Source organism: Petromyzon marinus, assembly GCF_048934315.1.
Source record: "Petromyzon marinus isolate PM22_M1 ecotype Great Lakes invasive population chromosome 70 unlocalized genomic scaffold, UKy_Petmar_22M1.pri1.0 chr70_unloc.1, whole genome shotgun sequence".
In the NCBI taxonomy this organism is placed as follows: domain Eukaryota; kingdom Metazoa; phylum Chordata; class Hyperoartia; order Petromyzontiformes; family Petromyzontidae; genus Petromyzon; species Petromyzon marinus.
Window position 1 is genome coordinate 1,362,912 of NW_027422603.1, and position 23,737 is coordinate 1,386,648.

The 23,737-nt window shown below is 53.8% G+C and overlaps 1 protein-coding gene across 1 annotated transcript in view; it reads left to right on the top strand.

Moving 5' to 3' along the window:
- The window catches only part of LOC116937733 (uncharacterized), a 123,556-nt gene that overhangs the window by 72,495 nt on the left and 27,324 nt on the right, over window positions 1-23,737 (top strand). The window contains exons 6-10 of the mRNA XM_076058294.1: window positions 1,196-1,387; window positions 5,725-5,929; window positions 6,853-6,927; window positions 13,695-14,345; window positions 17,276-20,610. Coding sequence (XP_075914409.1) covers window positions 1,196-1,387; window positions 5,725-5,929; window positions 6,853-6,927; window positions 13,695-14,345; window positions 17,276-20,610 — 4,458 coding nt within the window. The remainder of the gene's footprint in view (window positions 1-1,195; window positions 1,388-5,724; window positions 5,930-6,852; window positions 6,928-13,694; window positions 14,346-17,275; window positions 20,611-23,737) is intronic.

Sequence of the window (23,737 nt, forward strand, 5' to 3'; positions counted from 1 at the left end):
ATGCCTAAACAGATTTTGTTTGGCTGGATAGAAGGAGTTAAATGGGCGTGGCATGGGCTAGAGAAGAGATGGAATGATGTGGTACAGGAGGACGTGGAGCTGAGTGGACTTGCCAATAACTGGTGCCAGCGGAATCCACCCTTTGTGGAGGATATTCGTGAATGACGCCCTTCAGCAACAATAGGGGGCAGAGGAGCGATGCTCACAACGAGCAGAGTGGCGAGCGGCTAAAACACAGTTGGCACAGGTGGTGTATCGGTCAATCAGCTCAATCAGTCAACCCATGGTACCTGGGTCTGTCCCGTGACCTCCTGCCAGTGGACGTTCGACACTTCACGTGGCCTTAAAGTGCACATAGCCTGGCACAAGCCCCATGTTGACATCACCACCACTTAGTGCCAAATGGCGGTTATTGTTGGATGGGTATGTGGGTGTGTGGGTGGGTAGGTGGGTGGGTGGGTGGGTGTGTGGGTGGGTGTGTGGGTGGGTGGGTAGGTGGGTGGGTGTGTGGGTGGGTAGGTGGTTGTGTGGGTGGGTAGGTGCGTGGGTGTGTGGGTGGGTAGGTGGGTGTGTGGGTGGGTGTGTGGGTGGGTGGGTAGGTGGGTGTGTGGGTGGGTAGGTGCGTGGGTGTGTGGGTGGGTAGGTGCGTGGGTGTGTGGGTGGGTAGGTGCGTGGGTGTGTGGGTGGGTAGGTGCGTGGGTGTGTGGGTGGGTAGGTGCGTGGGTGTGTGGGTGGGTAGGTGGGTGGGTGTGTGGGTAGGTAGCTGGGTGGGTGTGTGGGTGGGTAGGTGCGTGGGCGTGAGGGTGTTTGGGTGGGTGGATGTGCAGGTGGTAGGTGTGTGGGTGTGCGGCTCTATGGGGTAGCAGGTGGATGTGTGGGTGTGCAGGTGGATATGCAGGTGGGTAGGTGGATGGGTTTGGGTGTGCCGGTGGGTAGGCGGTTGTGCGGGTGGATAGGTATGTGCAGGGGTGCAGGTAAATGGGTGGGTGTGGGGTGTGCCGGTAGGTGGGTGTGCGGGGTGAGGGTGTACAGGTGAACAGGTGGGTGTGTAGGTGGGTCTCCGGGTGGGTGTACATGTGGGTGGATGTGCAGGTGGGTAGGTGGGTAGGTGCGAGTGCAGGTGGCTGGGTGGGTGCTGGCGTCTGTGGGTGGGGAGTTGAGCGGTGCGGCTGTGTCTGTGCCGCCTCTCTGGCAGTCCGCTATCATTGCAGCTGACTGGAGACGGGGCCTTGTGCTCCGTGAGCAGCAGCAGCAGCAGCTGCAGCAGCAGCAGCCGGACTGCAGCAGCAGCAGCGGCAGCAGCGGCAGCAGCGGCAGCAGCGGCAGCACCGGCGGCTACCACCGCGGTGTCACCCTGCGCCCAATCCCGGCTCCTGCCGATACCGGGGTGAGGCAGTTCAGTTCCGTGGAGATGGTGGTGTGGGCAAGGCTGAGAGGCACCACACCGGGGTTGGGGGTGTAGGCCGCTCCACCGCGTGGGGAGGGGAGAGAGACATAGGGAGAGTGATGGAGGGTGATGGAGGGTGATGGAGGGTGATGGAGGGTGATGGAGGGTGGGGAGGGTGATGGAGGGTGATGGAGAGTGATGGAGGGCAATGGAGGGCGATGGAGGGTGATGGAGGGTGATGGAGGGGTGGAGGGTGATGGAGGGTGATGGAGGGTGATGGAGGGTGATGGAGGGTGATGGAGGGTGGGGAGAGTGATGGAGGGTGATGGAGGGTGATGGAGAGCGATGGAGAGCGATGGAGGGCGATGGAGGGTGATGGAGGGGTGGAGGGTGATGGAGGGTGATGGAGGGTGATGGAGGGTGATGGAGAGTGATGGAGGGTGATGGAGGGTGATGGAGGGTGGGGAGGGTGATGGAGGGTGATGGAGGGTGATGGAGAGCGATGGAGAGCGATGGAGGGCGATGGAGGGTGATGGAGGGGTGGAGGGTGATGGAGGGTGATGGAGGGTGATGGAGGGTGATGGAGGGTGGGGAGAGTGATGGAGGGTGATGGAGGGTGGGGAGGGTGATGGAGAGTGATGGAGGGTGATGGAGGGTGGGGAGGGTGATGGAGGGGTGGAGGGGGTGATGGAGGGTGATGGAGGGTGATGGAGGGTGATGGAGAGTGATGGAGAGTGATGGAGGGTGGGGAGAGTGATGGAGGGTGGGGAGGGTGATGGAGGGTGATGGAGGGTGATGGAGGGGTGGGGAGAGTGATGGAGAGTGATGGAGGGTGATGGAGGGTGGGGAGGGTGATGGAGGTGATGGAGGGTGATGGAGGGTGGGGAGGGTGATGGAGGGTGATGGAGAGTGATGGAGGGCAATGGAGGGCGATGGAGGGTGATGGAGGGGTGGAGGGGGTGATGGAGGGTGATGGAGGGTCATGGAGGGTGATGGAGGGTGATGGAGGGTGGGGAGAGTGATGGAGGGTGGGGAGGGTGATGGAGGGTGATGGAGGGTGATGGAGAGCGATGGAGGGCGATGGAGAGCGATGGAGGGCGATGGAGGGTGATGGAGGGGTGGAGGGTGATGGAGGGTGATGGAGGGTGATGGAGGGTGATGGAGAGTGATGGAGGGTGATGGAGGGTGGGGAGGGTGATGGAGGGTGATGGAGGGTGATGGAGGGTGATGGAGGGTGGGGAGGGTGATGGAGGTGATGGAGGGTGATGGAGGGTGGGGAGGGTGATGGAGGTGATGGAGGGTGATGGAGGGTGGGGAGGGTGATGGAGGGGTGGAGGGTGATGGAGGGTGGGGAGGGTGATGGAGGGGTGGAGGGTGATGGAGGGTGATGGAGGGTGATGGAGGGTGGGGAGGGTGATGGAGGGTGGGGACGGTGGGGAGGGTGATGGAGGGTGATGTTCTGGTGATGTTCTGGTGATGTAATGATGAGAGAGGGGGGCACCGATTAAGATGAGCAGAAGGGAGGGGTGGGGGAGGAGAAATAACTCAGCCCAAGATGACAGAAATGGTGGTGGTGATGGTGGTGATGAGGTGGTGATGGTGATGGTGGTGATGAGGTGGTGATGGTGGTGGTGGTGATGGTGGTGATGAGGTGGTGATGGTGGTGGTGGTGATGGTGGTGATGAGGGGGTGGTGGTGGTGATGATGAGGTGGTGGTGATGAGGGGGTGGTGGTTGTGGTGGTATTGTAGTGATGTTGTGGTGGTATTGTGGTGATGTGGTGATGTGGTGGTTGTGGTGATGTATTTGTCGTGGTAGTGTTGTAGTGACATTGTTGTGGAGATGTGGTTATGTTGGTGTTCTAGTGACGTGGTTGTGGTGGTGGTGGTGGTGATGTTGCATTAATGATTTCAAAAAATTCAGTCATGCTAACTTCTCACCCTGTCCCCTCACCATTCACTCACCCTGTCTCCTCACCCTGTCTCCTCACCCTGTCTCCTCACCATTCACTCACCCTGTCTCCTCACCCTGTCTCCTCTCCCTGTCTCCTCACCCTGTCTCCTCACCCTGTCTCCTCACCCTGTCCCCTCACCCTGTCTCCTCACCATTCACTCACCTTGTCTCCTCACCATTCACTCACCTTGTCTCCTCACCCTGTCTCCTCACCATTCACTCACCCTGTCTCCTCACCCTGTCCCCTCACCATTCACTCACCCTGTCTCCTCACCCTGTCTCCTCACCCTGTCCCCTCACCCTGTCTCCTCACCATTCACTCACCTTGTCTCCTCACCATTCACTCACCTTGTCTCCTCACCATTCACTCACCTTGTCTCCTCACCCTGTCTCCTCACCATTCACTCACCCTGTCTCCTCTCCCTGTCTCCTCACCATTCACTCACCCTGTCTCCTCACCATTCACTCACCCTGTCTCCTCACCCTGTCCCCTCACCCTGTCCCCTCACCCTGTCTCCTCACCATTCACTCACCCTGTCTCCTCACCCTGTCTCCTCACCCTGTCTCCTCACCATTCACTCACCCTGTCTCCTCACCATTCACTCACCTTGTCTCTTCTCCCTGTCTCCTCACCCTGTCTCCTCACCCTGTCTCCTCACCCTGTCTCCTCACCATTCACTCACCCTGTCTCCTCACCCTGTCTCCTCACCCTGTCTCCTCACCCTGTCTCCTCACCATTCACTCACCCTGTCTCATCACCCTGTCTCCTCACCCTGTCTCCTCACCCTGTCTCCTCACCCTGTCTCCTCACCATTCACTCACCCTGTCTCCTCACCCTGTCCCCTCACCCTGTCTCCTCACCATTCACTCACCCTGTCTCCTCACCCTGTCTCCTCACCATTCACTCACCCTGTCTCCTCACCCTGTCTCCTCACCCTGTCTCCTCACCATTCACTCACCCTGTCTCCTCACCATTCACTCACCCTGTCTCCTCTCCCTGTCTCCTCACCCTGTCTCCTCACCCTGTCTCCTCACCCTGTCCCCTCACCCTGTCTCCTCACCATTCACTCACCTTGTCTCCTCACCATTCACTCACCTTGTCTCCTCACCATTCACTCACCTTGTCTCCTCACCCTGTCTCCTCACCATTCACTCACCCTGTCTCCTCTCCCTGTCTCCTCACCATTCACTCACCCTGTCTCCTCACCATTCACTCACCCTGTCCCCTCACCCTGTCTCCTCACCATTCACTCACCCTGTCTCCTCACCCTGTCTCCTCACCCTGTCTCCTCACCCTGTCTCCTCACCATTCACTCACCCTGTCTCCTCACCCTGTCTCCTCACCCTGTCTCCTCACCCTGTCTCCTCACCATTCACTCACCCTGTCTCCTCACCCTGTCCCCTCACCCTGTCTCCTCACCATTCACTCACCCTGTCTCCTCACCCTGTCTCCTCACCATTCACTCACCCTGTCTCCTCACCCTGTCTCCTCACCCTGTCTCCTCACCATTCACTCACCCTGTCTCCTCACCATTCACTCACCTTGTCTCCTCTCCCTGTCTCCTCACCCTGTCTCCTCACCCTGTCTCTTCACCCTGTCTCCTCACCATTCACTCACCCTGTCTCCTCACCCTGTCTCCTCACCCTGTCTCCTCACCCTGTCTCCTCACCATTCACTCACCCTGTCTCCTCACCCTGTCTCCTCACCCTGTCTCCTCACCATTCACTCACCTTGTCTCCTCTCCCTGTCTCCTCACCCTGTCTCCTCACCCTGTCTCCTCACCCTGTCTCCTCACCATTCACTCACCCTGTCCCCTCACCATTCACTCACCCTGTCTCCTCTCCCTGTCTCCTCTCCATTCACTCACCCTGTCTCCTCACCCTGTCTCCTCACCCTGTCTCCTCACCCTGTCTCCTCACCCTGTCTCCTCACCATTCACTCACCCTGTCTCCTCACCCTGTCTCCTCACCCTGTCTCCTCACCCTGTCTCCTCACCATTCACTCACCCTGTCTCCTCACCCTGTCTCCTCACCCTGTCTCCTCACCCTGTCTCCTCACCCTGTCTCCTCACCATTCACTCACCCTGTCTCCTCACCCTGTCTCCTCACCCTGTCTCCTCACCCTGTCTCCTCACCATTCACTCACCCTGTCTCCTCACCCTGTCTCCTCACCCTGTCTCCTCACCCTGTCTCCTCACCATTCACTCACCCTGTCTCCTCACCCTGTCTCCTCACCCTGTCTCCTCACCCTGTCTCCTCACCCTGTCTCCTCACCATTCACTCACCCTGTCTCCTCACCCTGTCTCCTCACCCTGTCTCCTCACCCTGTCTCCTCACCATTCACTCACCCTGTCTCCTCACCCTGTCTCCTCCTTACCCCTGCAGAGGGCCATGCTGAGATTCTCTGAGCTGGAGATGCGGGAGCGTGGGAGGGGCGGTGGGGGCCGGGGGGATGGCGGCGGCGGCGCTGTGGGGGCCTCTGAGTTCGAAGTTCACCACGGGGGGGAGGGGGGGGAGGGGCGAGGGGGCAAGCGGGGGATCTGGGAGGCCATCGGGGGAGGGGTCAGCCCGGATGAGGGGGATTCACCAAGTGAGTCACTCACTCACTCACCCACTCACCCACTCACCCACTCACTCACTCACTCACCCACTCACTCACTCACTCACCCACTCACTCACCCACTCACTCACCCACTCACTCACCCACTCACTCACCCACCCACTCACTCACTCGCTCACTCACTCACCCACTCACTCACCCACCCACTCACTCACTCACCCACTCACCCACTCACTCACTCACTCACCCACCCACTCACCCACTCACTCACCCACCCACTCACTCACTCACCCACTCACTCACCCACTCACTCACCCACTCACTCACTCACCAAGTGAGTCACTCACCCACTCACTCACCCACTCACTCACTCACCAAGTCAGTCACTCACTTACCCATTCACCCACTCACTCACAAAGTGAGTCACTCACCCACTCACTCACCCACTCACCCACCCACTCACTCACCAAGTGAGTCACTCACTCACCCACTCACTCACTCACCCACTCACCCACCCACTCACTCATCAAGTGAGTCACTCACTCACCCATTTACTCACTGTGTCTGTGTGTCTGTGTGCGTGTGTGCGTGTGTATGTGTGCGTGTGTCTGTGTGCGTGTGTATGTGTGCGTGTCTGTGTGCGTGTGTCTGTGTGCGTGTGTCTGTGTGCGTGTGTCTGTGGGCGTGTGTATGTGTGCGTGTGTATGTGTGCGTGTGGATGTGTGCGTGTGTCTGTGTGGGTGTGTCTGTGCGCGTGTGTCTGTGCGCGTGTGTATGTGTGCGTATGTGTGCGTGTGTCTGTATGTGTACGTGTGTCTGCGTGTGCGTGTGTGTATGTGTGCGTGTGTCTGCGTGCGTGTGTATGTGTGCGTGTGTCTGCGTGTGTGTATGTGTGCGTGTGTCTGTGTGCGTGTGTCTGTATGTGTGCGTGTGTCTGTGTGTGCGTTTGTCAGCTCACAAGCGTCACAAGAACGGCTTCCAGGATTTCATCCCTGTGGTCCTGAAGTCACGCACACGCAGCCAATCAGGTGAGAGTGTCACACGCGGCCAATCAAGTGAGAGCGTTACACATGCGGCCAATCACGCGAGGGCGTTACACGCAGCCAATCAGGTGAGAGTGTCACACGCGGCCAATCAAGTGAGAGCGTTACACATGCGGCCAATCGCGCGAGGGCGTTACACGCAGCCAATCAGGTGAGAGTGTCACACGCGGCCAATCAAGTGAGAGCGTTACACGTGCAGCCAATCACGTGAGGGCGTTACACCCAGCCAATCAGGTGAGAGCGTTACACAAGCGGCCAATCAGGTGAGAGCGTGACACCCGGCCAAACGGATGAGAGTATTTCCCAGCACGTAGGTTAACATTTGAAGCGGTCTTAGCCCTCCCCTAGGTCGACTCGACCTTCATTCAGAGACCTGGTATGGTGTTGTTAAACATCAGCACTGGGGAGACCAAGGAGGCCGGGCATGCATTGTGCTATTCAAGCTGCAGACATTCCGTTGTTTCACTCTGACGGCGATGAGCTATGTAGCTTTCGATTTAAAGCGTTCGTGACTTGCAGGGATTCATATTCTTGGTTCCTTCGGTAAAGTCACCACGTAGAAGGGAAATAATAAAAAATAAAAGATAATAAAATTCTCACGACGTTTCGGCGACAATGCAATAAGCCGTCGTCCTCAGGTGAAGGAACGGAGCTGTCGGGAGGACGGCGTCCTAATGAACACCGCTAAGCTTGGCAGCGTCTTGTAAGCTGGGTGGGATGAGCAGAGCGCCTTGACAAAGGAGTTTACATATCAACAGAGGGATTTAGCATATTGATGACAAATGCAGATGTGGGGTTAGTCACTCCTTGTAGAATGTGTAGGCGGTGTATTATGTAGGATTAGCAGCAATGAATGGAGGGAAATTGTAATCATAAAGAACTGCAGCAGCCCAAACCACCGCCTATCAATGCTATGTACAGTAGCTGTTTTTTTCCAAAGCGACCTGGACATCACAAATGATAGCTCAACGAAGTGGCGGGTTATCATCATCACACGCAGTGACCACCATGGTGAGAGAGACACGCAGACTCCAAATATACAGCAGCAGCAGGCATTGTCAGGGTCCAGGATCTACCCGCCCCCCATTGCCTCCTACACTCCAGGCGAGGGAGAGAACATCTCCTGGCCCCACCATACTGGGAGTTTGCGTCTGTTTATCTATCTCACCGTGGTGGTCACGTGGATTTCTCTCTGGTGCCCTCCAGTATTTGCCCTCCACATTTAGATGGGCCACCACTTTATTGAGCTATCATTTGTGATGCCAGGTGGCTTCTAAAAAAGAGCTTAATAGCTCAGTGGGGCATTGCCTGGTAAATTAAAATTAGTTTTAGTTCCAATAGTAGTTATCACTATTCTGCCATCTCTGTCCTCCATTTTTAAATTCACCGAAGTTTTAGGCGTGAATTTTACTTGCTATTATTGCTATCATTGTTATTATTATTATTATTAAGTTTGTTTTGTAACTATTTCATTGTCTAGAATTTGCTTTGATCTGACGGCCCAGTTGCCCCCTGAGATAATTATTCTTGGCTCAATTGTGGTGCCCTGTGGCGGCCTTCGCTAACAGCCCTTGTGAGTTTGAGTTTGTGAGTGGGTGAGTCAGTGTGAGTGTGTGAGTCAGTGGGTGAGTCAGTGTGTGAGTGTGTGAGTCATTGTGTGAGTGTGTGAGTGTGTGTGTCAGTGTGTGTGTGAGTCAGTGTGTGAGTGGGTGAGTGTGTGTGAGTGTGTGTGTCAGTGTGTGTGTGTGAGTCAGTGTGTGAGTGTGTGTGAGTGGGTGAGTCAGTGTGAGTGTGTGAGTGAGTGAGTGTGTGAGTCAGTGGGTGAGTCAGTGAGTGAGTCAGTGTGTGAGTGTGTGTGAGTGTGTGAGTGTGTGTGTCAGTGTGTGTGTGAGTCAGTGGGTGAGTGAGTGTGTGAGTGAGTGTGTGTGTGAGTGAGTGGGTGAGTCAGTGTGTGAGTGAGTGAGTCAGTGTGAGTATGTGAGTCAGTGTGTGAGTGTGTGAGTGAGTGAGTGTGTGTGAGTCAGTGGGTGAGTCAGTGTGTGTGTGGGTGAGTCAGTGTGTGAGTGAGTGTGTGAGTTTGTGAGTGAGTGTGTGTGTGTGAGTGGGTGAGTGGGTGAGTCTGTGTGAGTGGGTGAGTGGGTGAGTCAGTGTGTGAGTGGGTGAGTCAGTGTGAGTGGGTGAGTGTGTAAGTGAGTTTGAGTGTGTAAGTGAGTTTGAGTGTGTGAGTGAGTGTGTGAGTGTGTGAGTTAGTGAGTGTGTGAGTGGGTGAGTCAGTGTGTGAGTGAGTGGGTGAGTCAGTGTGAGTGGGTGAGTGGGTGAGTCAGTGTGTGAGTGCATGAGTCAGTGTGAGTGGGTGAGTGTGTAAGTGAGTTGAGTGTGTAAGTGAGTTTGAGTGTGTGAGTGAGTGTGTGAGTTAGTGAGTGTGTGAGTGTGAGTGAGTGTGTGTGTGAGTGGGTGAGTGGGTGAGTCTGTGTGAGTGGGTGAGTCAGTGTGTGAGTGGGTAAGTCAGTGTGAGTGAGTGTGTGAGTTAGTGAGTGTGTGAGTGGGTGAGTCAGTGTGTGAGTGAGTGGGTGAATCAATGTGAGTGTGTGAGTGAGTGAGTGTGTGAGTGGGTGAGTCTGTGGAAGTGAGTTTGAGTGTGTGAGTGGGTGAGTCAGTGGGTGAGTGTGTGAGTGTGAGTGTGTGAGTGGGTGAGTCAGTGTCTGAGTGAGTGTGTGAGTGAGTGGGTGAGTCAGTGTGAGTGCGTGAGTGTGTGAGTGGGTGAGAGTGTGAGTGGGTGAGTCAGTGTGTGAGTGGGTGAGAGAGTGCGTTTGTGTGTGTGAGTTAGTGAATGTGTGAGTCAGTGTGAGTGCGTGAGTGAGTGAGTTGGTGAGTCAGTGTGAGTGCGTGAGTGTGTGGGTGAGTGTGTGTGCGTGAGTTAGTGGGTGCCTGGGTATTTTGTGCCATCAAACATCTATCCCCACAACTCCCACATGGTGATGGAGCAGTTGTCGAAAGAGAGTTTTCCATACCTGGGCAGTGTGCTCATAACCGGTTCCGGTTTGTAGCAGAGGTCTCACTCCGAATCAGCCGAGCAGCAATATCTTTTCATCGGCTCTGTGGAAGCTACCTGGTCTGTCGCTCCATATGAAGCTTCAGGTTTTCTTGGCCATGGGCATCCCCTCCCTTCTCTGTGCTTGCGAAACATGGACCCCCCCCTAATGGAACATCTTCACTGGTTAAAAACATTTAGGCTGACCTGTCTACGATTCATCCTGGGTTTAACCAGGCTGGATTGTGTGAGGAGCTCACAAATCCTTTAAAGAACTGGACAATGTCCAATCGGTAAGCTCCTACGGCAGGCCCAGCCAGTGCATGCCTAAACAGCTTTTGTTCGACCGGATAAAGGGGGCTAAACAGGTGCAGCATGGGCTAGAGAAGAGATGGAGTGATTTGGTACAAACGGATGTGGAGCTGAGTGAACTTGCCGATGACTGGTACCAGCATTGTGGAAGAGGCTCGTGAAGGACGCTGCTGGGTAGATGGAGGCAATCTTCCTTCAGCAACAATGGAGGGCAGAAGAGTGACACTCACAAAACGAGCACTAGGTGGCTGAAGCACAGGAAGTTGGCCCCGTAGGGGGCACAGGTGGTGCATTGGCCTGTCATCTCAATCAGTCAACCCATGGTACCTGGGTCTGTCCCGTGGCCTCCTACCAGTGGACGTTCGATATTTCACATGGCCTTAAAGTGCACATAGCCTGGCACAAGCGCTGTGGTGACATCACCACCACTTTGTGGCGAATGGCGGTTGTGAGTGGGTTAGTGTGTGAATGAGTGGGTGACTGAGTTTGAGTATGTGAGTCATTGTGAGTGGGTGAGTGAGTGAATGAGTGAATGAGTGGGTGAGTGAGTTTGAGTGTGTGAGTGTTTAAGTCAGTGTGAGTGGGTTAGTGTGTGAATGAGTGGGTGAGTGAGTTTGAGTGTGTGAGTGTGTGAGTCAGTGTGAGTGGGTGAGTGTGTGAATGAGTGGGTGAGTGAGTTTGAGTGTGTGAGTCAGTGTGAGTGGGTGAGTGAGTGAATGAGTGAATGAGTGGGTGAGTGAGTTTGAGTGTGTGAGTGTTTGAGTCAGTGTGAGTGGGTTAGTGTGTGAATGAGTGGGTGAGTGAGTTTGAGTGTCTGATTCAGTGTGAGTGGGTTAGTGTGTGAATTAGTGGGTGAGTGAGTTTGAGTGTGTGAGTGTGTGAGTCAGTGTGAGTGGGTGAGTGTGTGAATGAGTGGGTGAGTGAGTTTTCGTGTGTGAGTCAGTGTGAGTGGGTGAGTGTGTGAATGAGTGGGTGAGTGAGTTTGAGTGTGTGAGTCAGTGTGAGTGGGTGAGTGAGTGAATGCGTGGGTGAGTGAGTTTGAGTGTGTGATTCAGTGTGAGTGGGTTAGTGAGTGAATGAGTGAATGAGTGGGTGAGTGAGTTTGAGTGTGTGAGTGAGTTTGAGTGTGTGAGTCAGTGTGAGTGGGTGAGTGTGTGAATGAGTGGGTGAGTGAGTTTGAGTGAGTGAGTGAGTGGGTGAGTCAGTGTGAGTGGGTTAGTGTGTGAATGAGTGGGTGAGTGAGTTTGAGTGTGTGAGTGTGTGAGTCAGTGTGAGTGGGTTAGTGTGTGAATGAGTGGGTGAGTGAGTTTGAGTGTGTGATTCAGTGTGAGTGGGTTAGTGTGTGAATGAGTGGGTGAGTGAGTTTGAGTGTGTGAGTGTGTGAGTGTGTGAATGAGTGGGTGAGTGAGTTTGATTGTGTGAGTGTGTGAGTCAGTGTGAGTGCGTTAGTGTGTGAATGAGTGGATGAGTGAGTTTGCTTGTGTGAGTGTGTGAGTCAGTGTGAGTGGGTGAGTGTGTGAATGAGTGGGTGAGTGAGTGTGGGTGTGTGAGTCAGTGTGAGTGGGTTAGTGTGTGAATGAGTGGGTGAGTGAGTTTGAGTGTGTGTGTGTGTGAGTCAGTGTGAGTGGGTGAGTGTGTGAATGAGTGGGTGAGTGAGTTTGAGTGTGTGAGTGTGTGAGTCAGTGTGAGTGGGTGAGTGTGTGAATGAGTGGGTGAGTGAGTTTGATTGTGTGAGTCAGTGTGAGTGGGTGAGTGAGTGAATGAGTGAATGAGTGGGTGAGTGAGTTTGAGTGTGTGAGTCAGTGTGAGTGGGTGAGTGTGTGAATGAGTGGGTGAGTGAGTTTGATTGTGTGAGTGTGTGAGTCAGTGTGAGTGGGTTAGTGTGTGAATGAGTGGATGAGTGAGTTTGAGTGTGTGAGTGTGTGAGTCAGTGTGAGTGAGTGAGTGTGTGAATGAGTGGGTGAGTGAGTTTGATTGTGTGAGTGTGTGAGTCAGTGTGAATGGGTTAGTGTGTGAATGAGTGGGTGAGTGAGTTTGAGTGTGTGATTCAGTGTGAGTGGGTTAGTGTGTGAATGAGTGGGTGAGTGAGTTTGAGTGTGTGAGTGTGTGAGTGGGTGAGTGTGTGAATGAGTGGGTGAGTGAGTTTGATTGTGTGAGTGTGTGAGTCAGTGTGAGTGCGTTAGTGTGTGAATGAGTGGATGAGTGAGTTTTATTGTGTGAGTGTGTGAGTCAGTGTGAGTGGGTGAGTGTGTGAATGAGTGGGTGAGTGAGTGTGGGTGTGTGAGTCAGTGTGAGTGGGTTAGTGTGTGAATGAGTGGGTGAGTGAGTTTGAGTGTGTGTGTGTGTGTGAGTCAGTGTGAGTGGGTGAGTGTGTGAATGAGTGGGTGAGTGAGTTTGAGTGTGTGAGTGTGTGAGTCAGTGTGAGTGGGTGAGTGTGTGAATGAGTGGGTGAGTGAGTTTGATTGTGTGAGTCAGTGTGAGTGGGTGAGTGAGTGAATGAGTGAATGAGTGGGTGAGTGAGTTTGAGTGTGTGAGTCAGTGTGAGTGGGTGAGTGTGTGAATGAGTGGGTGAGTGAGTTTGAGTGTGTGAGTCAGTGTGAGTGGGTTAGTGTGTGAATGAGTGGATGAGTGAGTTTGAGTGTGTGAGTGTGTGAGTCAGTGTGAGTGAGTGAGTGTGTGAATGAGTGGGTGAGTGAGTTTGATTGTGTGAGTGTGTGAGTCAGTGTGAGTGGGTTAGTGTGTGAATGAGTGGATGAGTGAGTTTGATTGTGTGAGTGTGTGAGTCAGTGTGAGTGGGTTAGTGTGTGAATGAGTGAATGAGTGAGTTTGAGTGTGTGAGTGTGTGAGTCAGTGTGAGTCAGTGTGAGTGTGTGAGTCAGTGTGAGTGAGTGTGTGAGTCAGTGTGAGTGTGTGAGTGAGTGAGTGGGTGAGTTTGAGTGTGTGAGTCAGTGTGAGTGAGTGAGTGTGTGAGTCAGTGTGAGTGAGTGGGTGAGTGAGTGAGTGTGTGAGTCAGTGTGAGTGTGTGAGTGTGTGAATGAGTGGGTGAGTGAGTTTGAGTGTGAGTCAGTGTGAGTGAGTGAGTGTGTGAGTGTGTGAATGAGTGGGTGAGTGAGTTTGAGTGTGTGAGTGTGTGAATCAGTGTGAGTGAGTGAGTGGGTGAGTGGGTGAGTGAGTTTGAGTGAGTGAGTGGGTGAGTGAGTGAGTGAGTGGGTGAGTGAGTGTGTGAGTCATTGTGAGTGGTTGAGTGAGTCAGTGTGAGTGAGTCAGTGTGAGTGAGTGGGTGAGTTTGAGTGTGTGAGTGAGTGTGTGAGTGTGTGAGTGAGTGTGTGAGTGAGTGAGTGGGTGAGTGAGTGTGTGAGTCAGTGTGAGTGGGTGAGTGAGTGAGTGTCTTTGTGTGTTACGCGACCAGGAGGACTCTCTCCCCTGCTGCCGTTTGGCCTCACGGTGGAGCTGCAGGGATTCGGTCTGGAGGGTGAGCTCCACCACGGGCTACACCACCACCACCACCTTTTCCACCCGCTCAAATGGGACCCGCACCTCCGCCAGGGGCCCCTCTACCGCCCGGGCCTCCGCAACCACCTCCGCCACGGGGCCCACCGCCACTACGGCTCCTGCAGCGACCTCCGCCAGGTGGCCGCCTACCGCGAGGGCCCCCATGCGGAGCTCCGCGACTGGGCGCGCTGCCCCGAGTTCCCCCGCGGGGAGGGTCTCCACCACGGAGACCGCCGACTCTGCAGCTCCTCCAGCGACCTCCGCGAGGGGGCTCGCTCCCACGGCTGGTGGGATGCGGAGCTCCGCGCGGGGGCTCACGCGAGGCTCCACGATGAGGCTTCTCGCGCGGAGCTCCGCGAAGAGGCGGCTCGCACGGAGCTCCGCGAGGGGCCCCACGGGGGCGGCCTCAACGGTTACCGCAGCGACGGGGACCCCCCTCGTGAGGCCGCGGCGGGGGCGGCCCAGCCTTCCCAGCATGCACCGGGGCGAGCGGAGAGCGCGGGCCCCGTGCTCGCAGTGCATTGTGGTAGCGTGGAGGAGCCACGGGGAGAGGGACGCACAGAGCAAGGTACACAAGAGGGAGTACGCGAGAGAGTACACACGTGAGAGAGAGTACACACACGTGAGTACACACGTGAGTACACACGTGAGTACACACGCGAGTACACACACGAGAGAGTACACACGTGAGACTACGAGTACACACGTGAGTACACACGAGAGAGTACACACGTGAGTACACACGTGAGTACACACGTGTGTACACACGTGAGTACACACGTGTGTACTCTCTCGTGTGTGTACTCGCGTATGTACTCTCACGTGTGTACACACGTGAGTGTACACACGTGAGTACACACGTGAGAGTACACACGAGAGAGTACACACGAGAGTACACACGTGAGTACATACGCGAGTACACACCCGAGAGAGTACACACGTGAGACTACGAGTACACACGTGAGTACACACGAACGAGCCCGCAAGTAAACACGCACACATAACAGTGTGCGTGCGTGAGTGCACAGATACATGAGTGCACAGCAGTACAAAGACAAATGTTTCCCATGTAGCCTGTAACAGATTGTTGGGGCAAGTGCTTTGAGCGAGCAGCACCTATGAAGGCCGGCACGGTACACGAGGGGGTGGCTGGCCAGCACCACGCCAGGACACCTTTGTCTCCACACTGGTGATGTTTACTACACACCACCGGCAGGAACTCTATTGGGGCCGAGTCGGCCTAGGGCAGGCCCAGGGCCACTTCAGATAATTGTCAGTGGTGTTGGCCGTGAGTGGGAATCCAACTCAGGCCACCGGGTTTACAGCCCAAGCGCGTTAACCGCTATTCTGTTAAATCTCGACTTGAAGCTTTCGTGACTGCAGGAATTCATATGCTTGGGTCTTTCGGTAAAGTCACCACGTCGATAGCTACAAAGAAAATAACAAAAAACTACGACTTTCGATTGCAACACAAGCGGTCGTCTTCAGGAAAAGCGGGGCTAGCTTCCAAGACAAACTGTTTATAAGGGTTTGAAATGGGCGTAGCCCAAGCGTCAGCAGCCAATGATAATGTGAGTGGTGGGCAGCCAACCCAACGGTGGTTGGTTTTCACCAATCAAAGGGCTGCCAGGTGAAAATGATGCATGTTAAAGAGAGATTCGCACGCTAATGGGAGATCGCAGAGCCACAACCAAGGGACCGGCGTGCGAAGTGACTGTGTGAGTGTGAACCGAGTGAAATGGCAAGTTTGAAATGGGCGTAAAGCAAAACTCACATCGCAATGTGTTAGGATGGGAACAGCACAGCCAGTTATGACTTAAACTGGTTTTACGACGTCCTTCCAATGATTGCTCAGTTTGTACCTATCTTCTCGGTTGAAATTGTGTCTGTGTCTATATATATGCGAATGGGTTCATGAACGAATCTTTGTTGATAGCCGGTGGGTTTGCAGAGTACCTTCGTCTTGGAGAAATCAATTTCGTGTGAGCCCACCGCATTAAAACTATGATCAGCCACGGCCGGGGTATTGGTCCTACCGTGTTTCAGATCTGCCTTGTGTTCACGAACACGGTCCGTGACATATCGCTTAGTTTCCCCAATGTAACTACTGCCGCAGATACAGCTTGGTTTGTAGACGCCGGGGTATTGCATGTCAGGGATCACATCCTTCGCAGATGGGATCAGATCACTGATTTTATGTACTGTGTTAAATCGAACCTGGATCTTGTGTTTGCTCATGATTTTGGAAATATTTTTTGTGACCCCTGCTATGTATGGAAAGGTGATGGTTTTGATAGGGTCCTCAGATGGTTCTTTCCCAACAGTTGGGATGATAGCTTTATGGATTGTGTAGTCTGAATATCCATTCGTCTTGAGAGCTTGGTGCACGTGTTCCAGTTCACTGGCTAGGTGATGATGGTCGGAGATTCATTGGGCTCTATGGTGTCGAGTTTTGATAAGGGAATTCTTCTGGGATGGATGGTGGTGGGAGTCAGGTTTTAGGTCGGCATCCATATGGGAGGCTTTCCTGTAGACAGTGTCCCAATGATCCATCTGGTCTCTTTTCGATTAAAACATCCAAGAATAGTAACTTGCCATCTTTTTCCACATCCATGGTGAATGTGATGGCTGGGTGTATGGAATTGATGTGGTTGAGGAATTGGTCCAGAGCTGGTCGGCCATGTGGCCAGATGATGAACGTGTCACCTACGTACCTCTTCCACAAGGACGGACGTAGCGTGGATGCCTGGATGGCATCTGTCTCAAAATCTTTTCATGAAAACATTGGCTACAATTGGAGATAAGGGAGAACCCATTGGGGTACCTTCAATTGCTTGTAGAATGTTCCATTCCAAGTGAAGTAAGTATGAGTGAGGCAGTGTCTCACCAGGGCCGGTATATCAGCATTCAGTCCTCTTATCAACCAGTTTAAGTCATAACTGGCTGTGCTGTTCCCATCCTACCATCTTGCGATGTGAGTTTTGCTTTACGCCCATTTCAAACTTGCCGTTTCACTCGGCTCACACTCACACAGTCACTTCGCACGCCGATCTCTTGGTTGTGGCTCTGCGATCTCCCATTAACGTGCGAATCTCTCTTTAACATGCTCATTTTCACCTGGCAGCCCTTTGATTGGTGAAAACCAACCACCGTTGGGTTGGCTGCCCACCACTCACATTATCATTGGCTGCTGACGCTTGGGCTACGCCCATTTCAAACCCTTATAAACAGTTTGTCTTGGAAGCTAGCCCCGCTTTTCCTGAAGACGACCGCTTGTGTTGCAATCGAAAGTCGTAGTTTTTTGTTATTTTTTGTTATTTTCTTTGAACCTATCTATGTGACTTTATCGAAAGACCCAAGAATACACTACTCTATTGCTCCCCACTACTACTGCACACACAGACACACGTGTACACACATACGCACAGATACGTGTCTACCCATGACCCCCACTCACGCTGTTGTCTCTCTGTGTGCTTGTGTGTGATTGGTGCGCAGGGTGTATGAACAGCCTCCGTGTGCAGATTCACCTGGAGACATTGCACACATCTATGGATGCACAGTCGGACAGTGAGGCAGACACGCAGGCGGACAAAGGGGCGGAGACGTCACTGGACACACATCCAGACGCGCTGAGGGTCAGGCAGCCAAAGATACAGTTGGACTTTCAGCCTGACGGATGGCCCGGGGGACAGCCTGAAAGACAGCCAGGTAAAGGGCTGGACAAACAACAGCAGGACAGGCAGTTCGAGAGACAGCCCCGTGGACAGTCAGACAATAAGCTGGAGGGACAGGCAGACGTGCAGCCAGACAGGCTATCCGGGAGACAGCTGGACACACAGCAAGACACACAGCCGGACACACAGCCGGACGACAGAAGGAGGGACACACAACCAGACGTACAGGCATGCATTGGACTGTGGACTCGGCAACTTCCAATGAACACCGCGACCCTGAGTTTCCTACAACCACCCCCAAAGACACCACTACAGCCAGCTCTACAACCTACCCTACAACCTACTCTACAACCGACCCTCCAACCAACCCTACAGCCACCACTACAGCCAGCTCTACAACCTACCCTACAACCTACCCTACAACTGAACCTCCAACCAACCCTACAGCCACCACTACAGCCAGCTCTACAACCTACCCTACAACCTGCTCTACAACCGACCCTCCAACAGACCCTACAGCCACCACTACAGCCAGTCCTACAACCGACCCTACAACCTACCTTACAACCGACCCTACAGCCACCACTACAGCCAGTCCTACAACCGACCCTACAACCTACCCTACAACCGACCCTACAGCCACCACTACAGCCAGCTCTACAACCTACCCTACAACCTATTCTACAACCTACCCTACAACCGACCCTACAGCCACCACTACAGCCAGCTCTACAACCTACCCTACAACCTACCCTACAACCGACCCTCCAACAGACCCTACAGCCACCACTACAGCCACCACTACAGCCAGTCCTACAACCGACCCTACAACAGACCCTACAGCCACCACTACTGCCACCACTACAGCCAGTCCTACAACCGACCCTACAACAGACCCTACAGCCACCACTACAGCCACCACTACAGCCAGTCCTACAACCGACCCTACAACCGACCCTACAGCCGGCCCTAAAGCTGGCCCTGCAGCCGGCCCTACAGCCAGCCCTTCAACCGACCCTACAGCCACCACTACAGCAGAAACTACAGCCGGCCCTACAACTGACCCTACAACCAGCCCTACAGCCGGCACTACAGCCATCCCTACCACAGACCCTACAGCCAGCCCTTCAACCGACCCTACAGCAGGCTCTACAGCAGAAACTACAGCCGGCCCTACAACTGACCCTACAACCAGCCCTACAGCCGGCACTACAGCCATCCCTACCACAGACCCTACAGCTGGCCGTACAGCCAGCCATACAGCCGGCCCTACAGCCGGCCCTACAGCCAGCCCTACAGCCGGCCCTACAGCCGACACTACAGCTGGCACTACAGCCGGCACCACAGCCGGCTTCCATGCCAAAGTCGCTTGAGCGGTCCATGTACAGCACAGGACAGGCTGTCACACAGCTACAGCCACCACCACTACAGCCGCCACCACCACCACCACTACAGCCACCACCACCACAACAGCTCGCCAGTCAGTGGAGAGAAAAGCCGCACAAGCCGACGGGCAGTGCCCAGGCAGAACAGTCACCAGAGCAGAGAGACAGGCGGCTGAAGGGACAGCCCAAGCAACAGCAGCAGCAGCAGCAGCCCAGGGCACAGGCGGCACAGCCTGCAAGACGGCCACCGCGCAGAGACCACAGGCAGCCAATCCAGCAGCATCATCATCAGCAGCAGCATCATCATCTTCAGCAGCAGCAGCAACATCATCAGCAACAGCAGCATCATCAGCAACAGCAGCAGCATCATCATCAGCAACAGCATAAGCAGCAGAGTGTGCCTCACTCCACACCACCAGCGCAGCTGCCGAAACAGCAGCATCAGTGTCTTCATCATCATCATCAGCAGCAGCAGCATCAGGCTCAGCAGCATCAGCAGCAGGTGGCCCAGCGTAAACAGCAGCATCAGTGTCAGCAGCACCAACAGCACCATCAGCCTCAGTGTCAGCATCAGCAGCAGCTAAGTCAGTGTCAGCACCATCAGCAGCAGCAGTTGGCCTCACAGCCAGCTGTTAACTTCACACAGCCAGTATGGAAACAGCATCGGCATCAGTGTCAGCAGCAGCAGCAACAGCAGAATCAGCAGCAACAGCAGAATCAGCAGCAACAGCAGCATCAGCAGCAACAGCAGCATCAGCAGCAGCAGGCCTCACAGACAGCAATGACCCATTCAACACAGCCGACACAGCCTATACGGAAACAGCAGCAGCATCTTCATCAGCAACAGCATCAGAAGCCGCAACAGCAGCAGCATCACTATCAACAACAGCATCTTCATCAGCAAAAGCATCAGAAGCAACAGCAGCATCAACAGCAGGCCTCACAGCCTGCTCTACCCCATACCACACAGCCTACGCGAAAAAAGCAACAGCAGCATCAGCAGCAGCAACAACAGTCGGTTCTTCCCCACGCCACACAACCGGCATGGAAACAGCAGCAGCAACAGCAGCAGCAGCCCTCACAGCCTGCCCTACATCACACCACACAGCCAACGCGGAAACAGCAACAGCAGCAGCAGACCGCACAGCTTGTCCTACATCACACTGCACAGCCAACGCGGAAACAGCAACAGCAGCAGCAACAACAGCACCAACATCAGGCCTCACAGCCTCCACAGCCAATGCGGAAGCAGCAACAGCAGCAGCAACAGCAGCAGCAACAGCAGCAGCAACAGCAGCAGCAACAGCAGCAGCAACAGCAGCATCATCCCCATCAACAGCAGCAGCAGCATAATCAGCAGCAACAGCAGCAGCAGGCCTCACAGCTGACGCTAGCGCACGGCACACAGCCAACACAGCTGCAGAAACAGCAGCAACACCATCAGCAGCGTCATCAACAGCAGCGCCATCAGCAGCAGCAGCAGCGTCATCATCATCAGCAGCAGCACCGTCATCTTCAGCAGCAGGGCGCCCGGCGAGGCCGGAAGCCGCACAAGCGTCGCCCGCTGCTCCTGGGTGGGGAGCAGCGGCACGATGAGTGGGGGGCCGCGCCCCCCGCCAAGCGCCGGCGGGTGGGGGTCCCACTGGAGGGCCCCCCCGGAGGGGGAGAGAGGGACAAGCTGCCCGGCAAACGCAAGTACAAGAGCAAGCACCTGAGCGGAGGAGGAGCGCAGGAGGAGACAGTGGGGGATGCCGACATGGAGATGACGCAGGTGGGGCAACGCCGGTCCCTCCGTGCTTTTTCTTCTTCTTCCATACGGATAAATAGCAGTGGGTTAAAGATGTATTTTTGAGGTCTTGTTATCCGCCACAATTCTCTGTTCAGAAGCACAGTGGATCGATGGTTTCGCAGGCCGCCGAATCGTTGATGGTGCCCATCTGTACATCGGGTGGCATGCAGCATGGGACATTTCTGTCCGGATTCGGTCAATGGTTTACCATTGGCGGCGTTGGAATGTTGATGAAAACGGGGGAGTTTAACGGGAGGGTCCCTGTATGAGGGACCCTACCATCGACCACAATCCAGACTCTCGCTTCCATCGCTTGCGTGCTAAGGGGGCGGGGTGGGGGGGGCGGGCGGACGGAGGAGCCATGGCTCCGTTTGCAGCGTCATGTTTGTGTTGCTGTCTGCTTGGCCTGTATGGTTTTGTACCGCTCCTTCCTCGTTAGGCCCCGCCCCTTCCTATGTAGGCCCCACCCCCTCATCTTTAGGCCCTGCCCCTTCCTCTTTAGGCCCCTGTCCCCTCCATTTTAGGTGACAACAACCACCATCGCTACTACCGTATTTTCCCGCATATAACCCGCACACGCATATTCCCCGCAAAAATAGCGTTTTGCGTAAAACAAATTTCAGATAGCCCGCACCTCCATATACCCTGCAGGCATTCATATCTTTAACGTCGTTACCGCAGCTTAATTCCATCATATACAAATTTTACATTTGTAATACATTCCACTATCAATTGTGAACATTAAAATCATAACGCGCACAAAGAAAACAAACGAAACGAGTGAACTTAAAACAGTAAATAAGTAACAAAAGTAAATATTCAATAAATAAGTAACACATAACTGGTAGATAAGTAAGCATACTGTTAGGCTTACCAGCAATCGACCTCATCATATTACAGCTACTGGACCCCTGTACGGTTTTAGCACTGGCAGATTGCGCACTGCGCAGACAATAGCGGCACTTCGGTGACGCCATTGCCTCCTGGCAACAAAGCAATTGGAAGTTTGAAACAAAGCTCATGGTCGCGACTGCATAGTGCTCAGCCAATAGCAGCGGCCTAAGGGACTCAGCAATTATGATTCCACGTCTGGTGGACGCTTGTTAAGGCCCTTCCCATTGTGCAATCCATAGCCTCAGCTGAAACTTTCGCACCCCCCTACAGCCACTGAAAGTATTACGGTAAACAAAGTGCGCCCACTTCAAACATTGTCGTTTCATTGTACAAACAATTCGAATAATTTAAAACGTGATAACATGTGCAATTTTAGAGTGAGTGGTTTATTCAGCAGTGCTTTACTCAAAGGTTGCATAGTGAATAGTCCTATCATGTAATTTTTTTACGAGTTATGACATGTCACACGTGTAAAAAATTTTTGGGATAGCCCGCACCTCCATATACCCCGCAGGGTCTTGTTTTGTTTGTAAAAAGTGGTATACCCTGCGGGTTACTTGCAGGAAAATACGGTAAGCGACGGTGACATCACCACGTCACATGTGCCAGGCTAGGTGCACGTTGAGGCCACGTGAAGTATCGAAGGTTTTCATTCAGCGAGCTGAGACCATGTCGCTGGGTTTGAGTGGGGTCCTAGATGAACACCCTCCACAGCAGTGGAAGAATGGCAGGTGCGTCTTACAGCTGACAAGCTGATGATCAGTGGGCAGATCAGCCCTTCGGTAGGTTCTGGTGTCAAGGACAAGGGCCCGCATCTGCTGTTCTGTCACTATAGTCCAGTAGATCTTATTGCTTGGACCTGCATCCATGATGTGTGGATGTGCTGATGCTGGAACATCGTGTTGGTGATTACAAGCCCATGGGCTGCACATTTCTAGCAGCCTCCTCTGTTGTTATTGAGCTGATCTGGCCCATGCCTTCCAGTCACTCCAGCCAAGGTGCCAGCGTCACGACTAACTCAGGCATTAAAGTCACACAATAAGGATTAGTTTATCCTGAGGGGCCACTTTAGCTAGCACCTGTGACAGCAGGTCATAGAAGCCATCTGACTTATCGGCCTTGCCTGCATCCCCCTACTGAAGTTCATCTTTGGTGGGGGCGTAAGCCAGCATCACAATTCATGGCCTCCCGTTGATAGGGAGGCGAGCCCACAGCAGCCTGGGACTTACAGCTTCCCACACATCACTGCCTTGCTCCCACACCCTCTTCATTATTTTGTTTCAAAAGAAGTGTCACTATCTGTTGTTTGGCCGTCTCCTGCCCCCAAAGGAGGACTGTCCCACCCCTAATGGTGACTTGAGCCAGAACTGGTCCACCAGACCTCCTGTGTTCCACACAGAGGTCGAGGCGGTACCGGTCCAGCTCCTGATAGAGGAATGGCAGCCTCTCCTCCACAGTGAGCATTACGGACATTCCACGTGGCCAATCGCAGTGGTGTCCAGTGTCTGGAGGAACCCAAATGGGGTTTTATCGACTATTGGCAGCAGAGTAACGTACAGTCAGTTTCTCCTATAACGCATACGTTCCTGGGGAAGTGAGGGACACCGCGTGATGGCAAAATATTGTTCAATATAACCATCGATTCAATGGGAATGAAGGTATTAAGGGGTGGCATGTTTCTAAAAACACCGACATTACTAACATTTTCCATCATAATGTCATATTGTTGAATTTTACGTGTTCTTTTATAACTACGGTAAACTCTATTATCCACGCTAATGATGGGGAGGATTGCCGCAGATAATTCAAAATCACGGATAATCCAAAAATATTAATTTTCCGCGGATCTCAATTTATACCAATACGAGTGGTTTTTAGCTATATCTTTCAATTTACATATAATATACAGTTTCTGATTTAAAGTTGAAACAACACGCTCGCCTTTTATCTGCCATTGAACAGTTTGCGTAAATGAAAACTCTCAAAATAAACGATCGGATAAATCACTCAAAATGAGGCACAACTGACGATTTTGATTGTTACTCTTTCGACTTAGAACAAATCCTAAAGATCGGCCGCTCGATGAGGCGCGTGCTAGGCGATGATGAAACTTCCCTGGCTCCTGCCCAGCAGAAGACTCGGCCCACTTCGTGGACGACAGTAGCAGAGCCACGCCAATCAACGTCAAACTCCGCCCCGCTGTTGTAGAGATGTT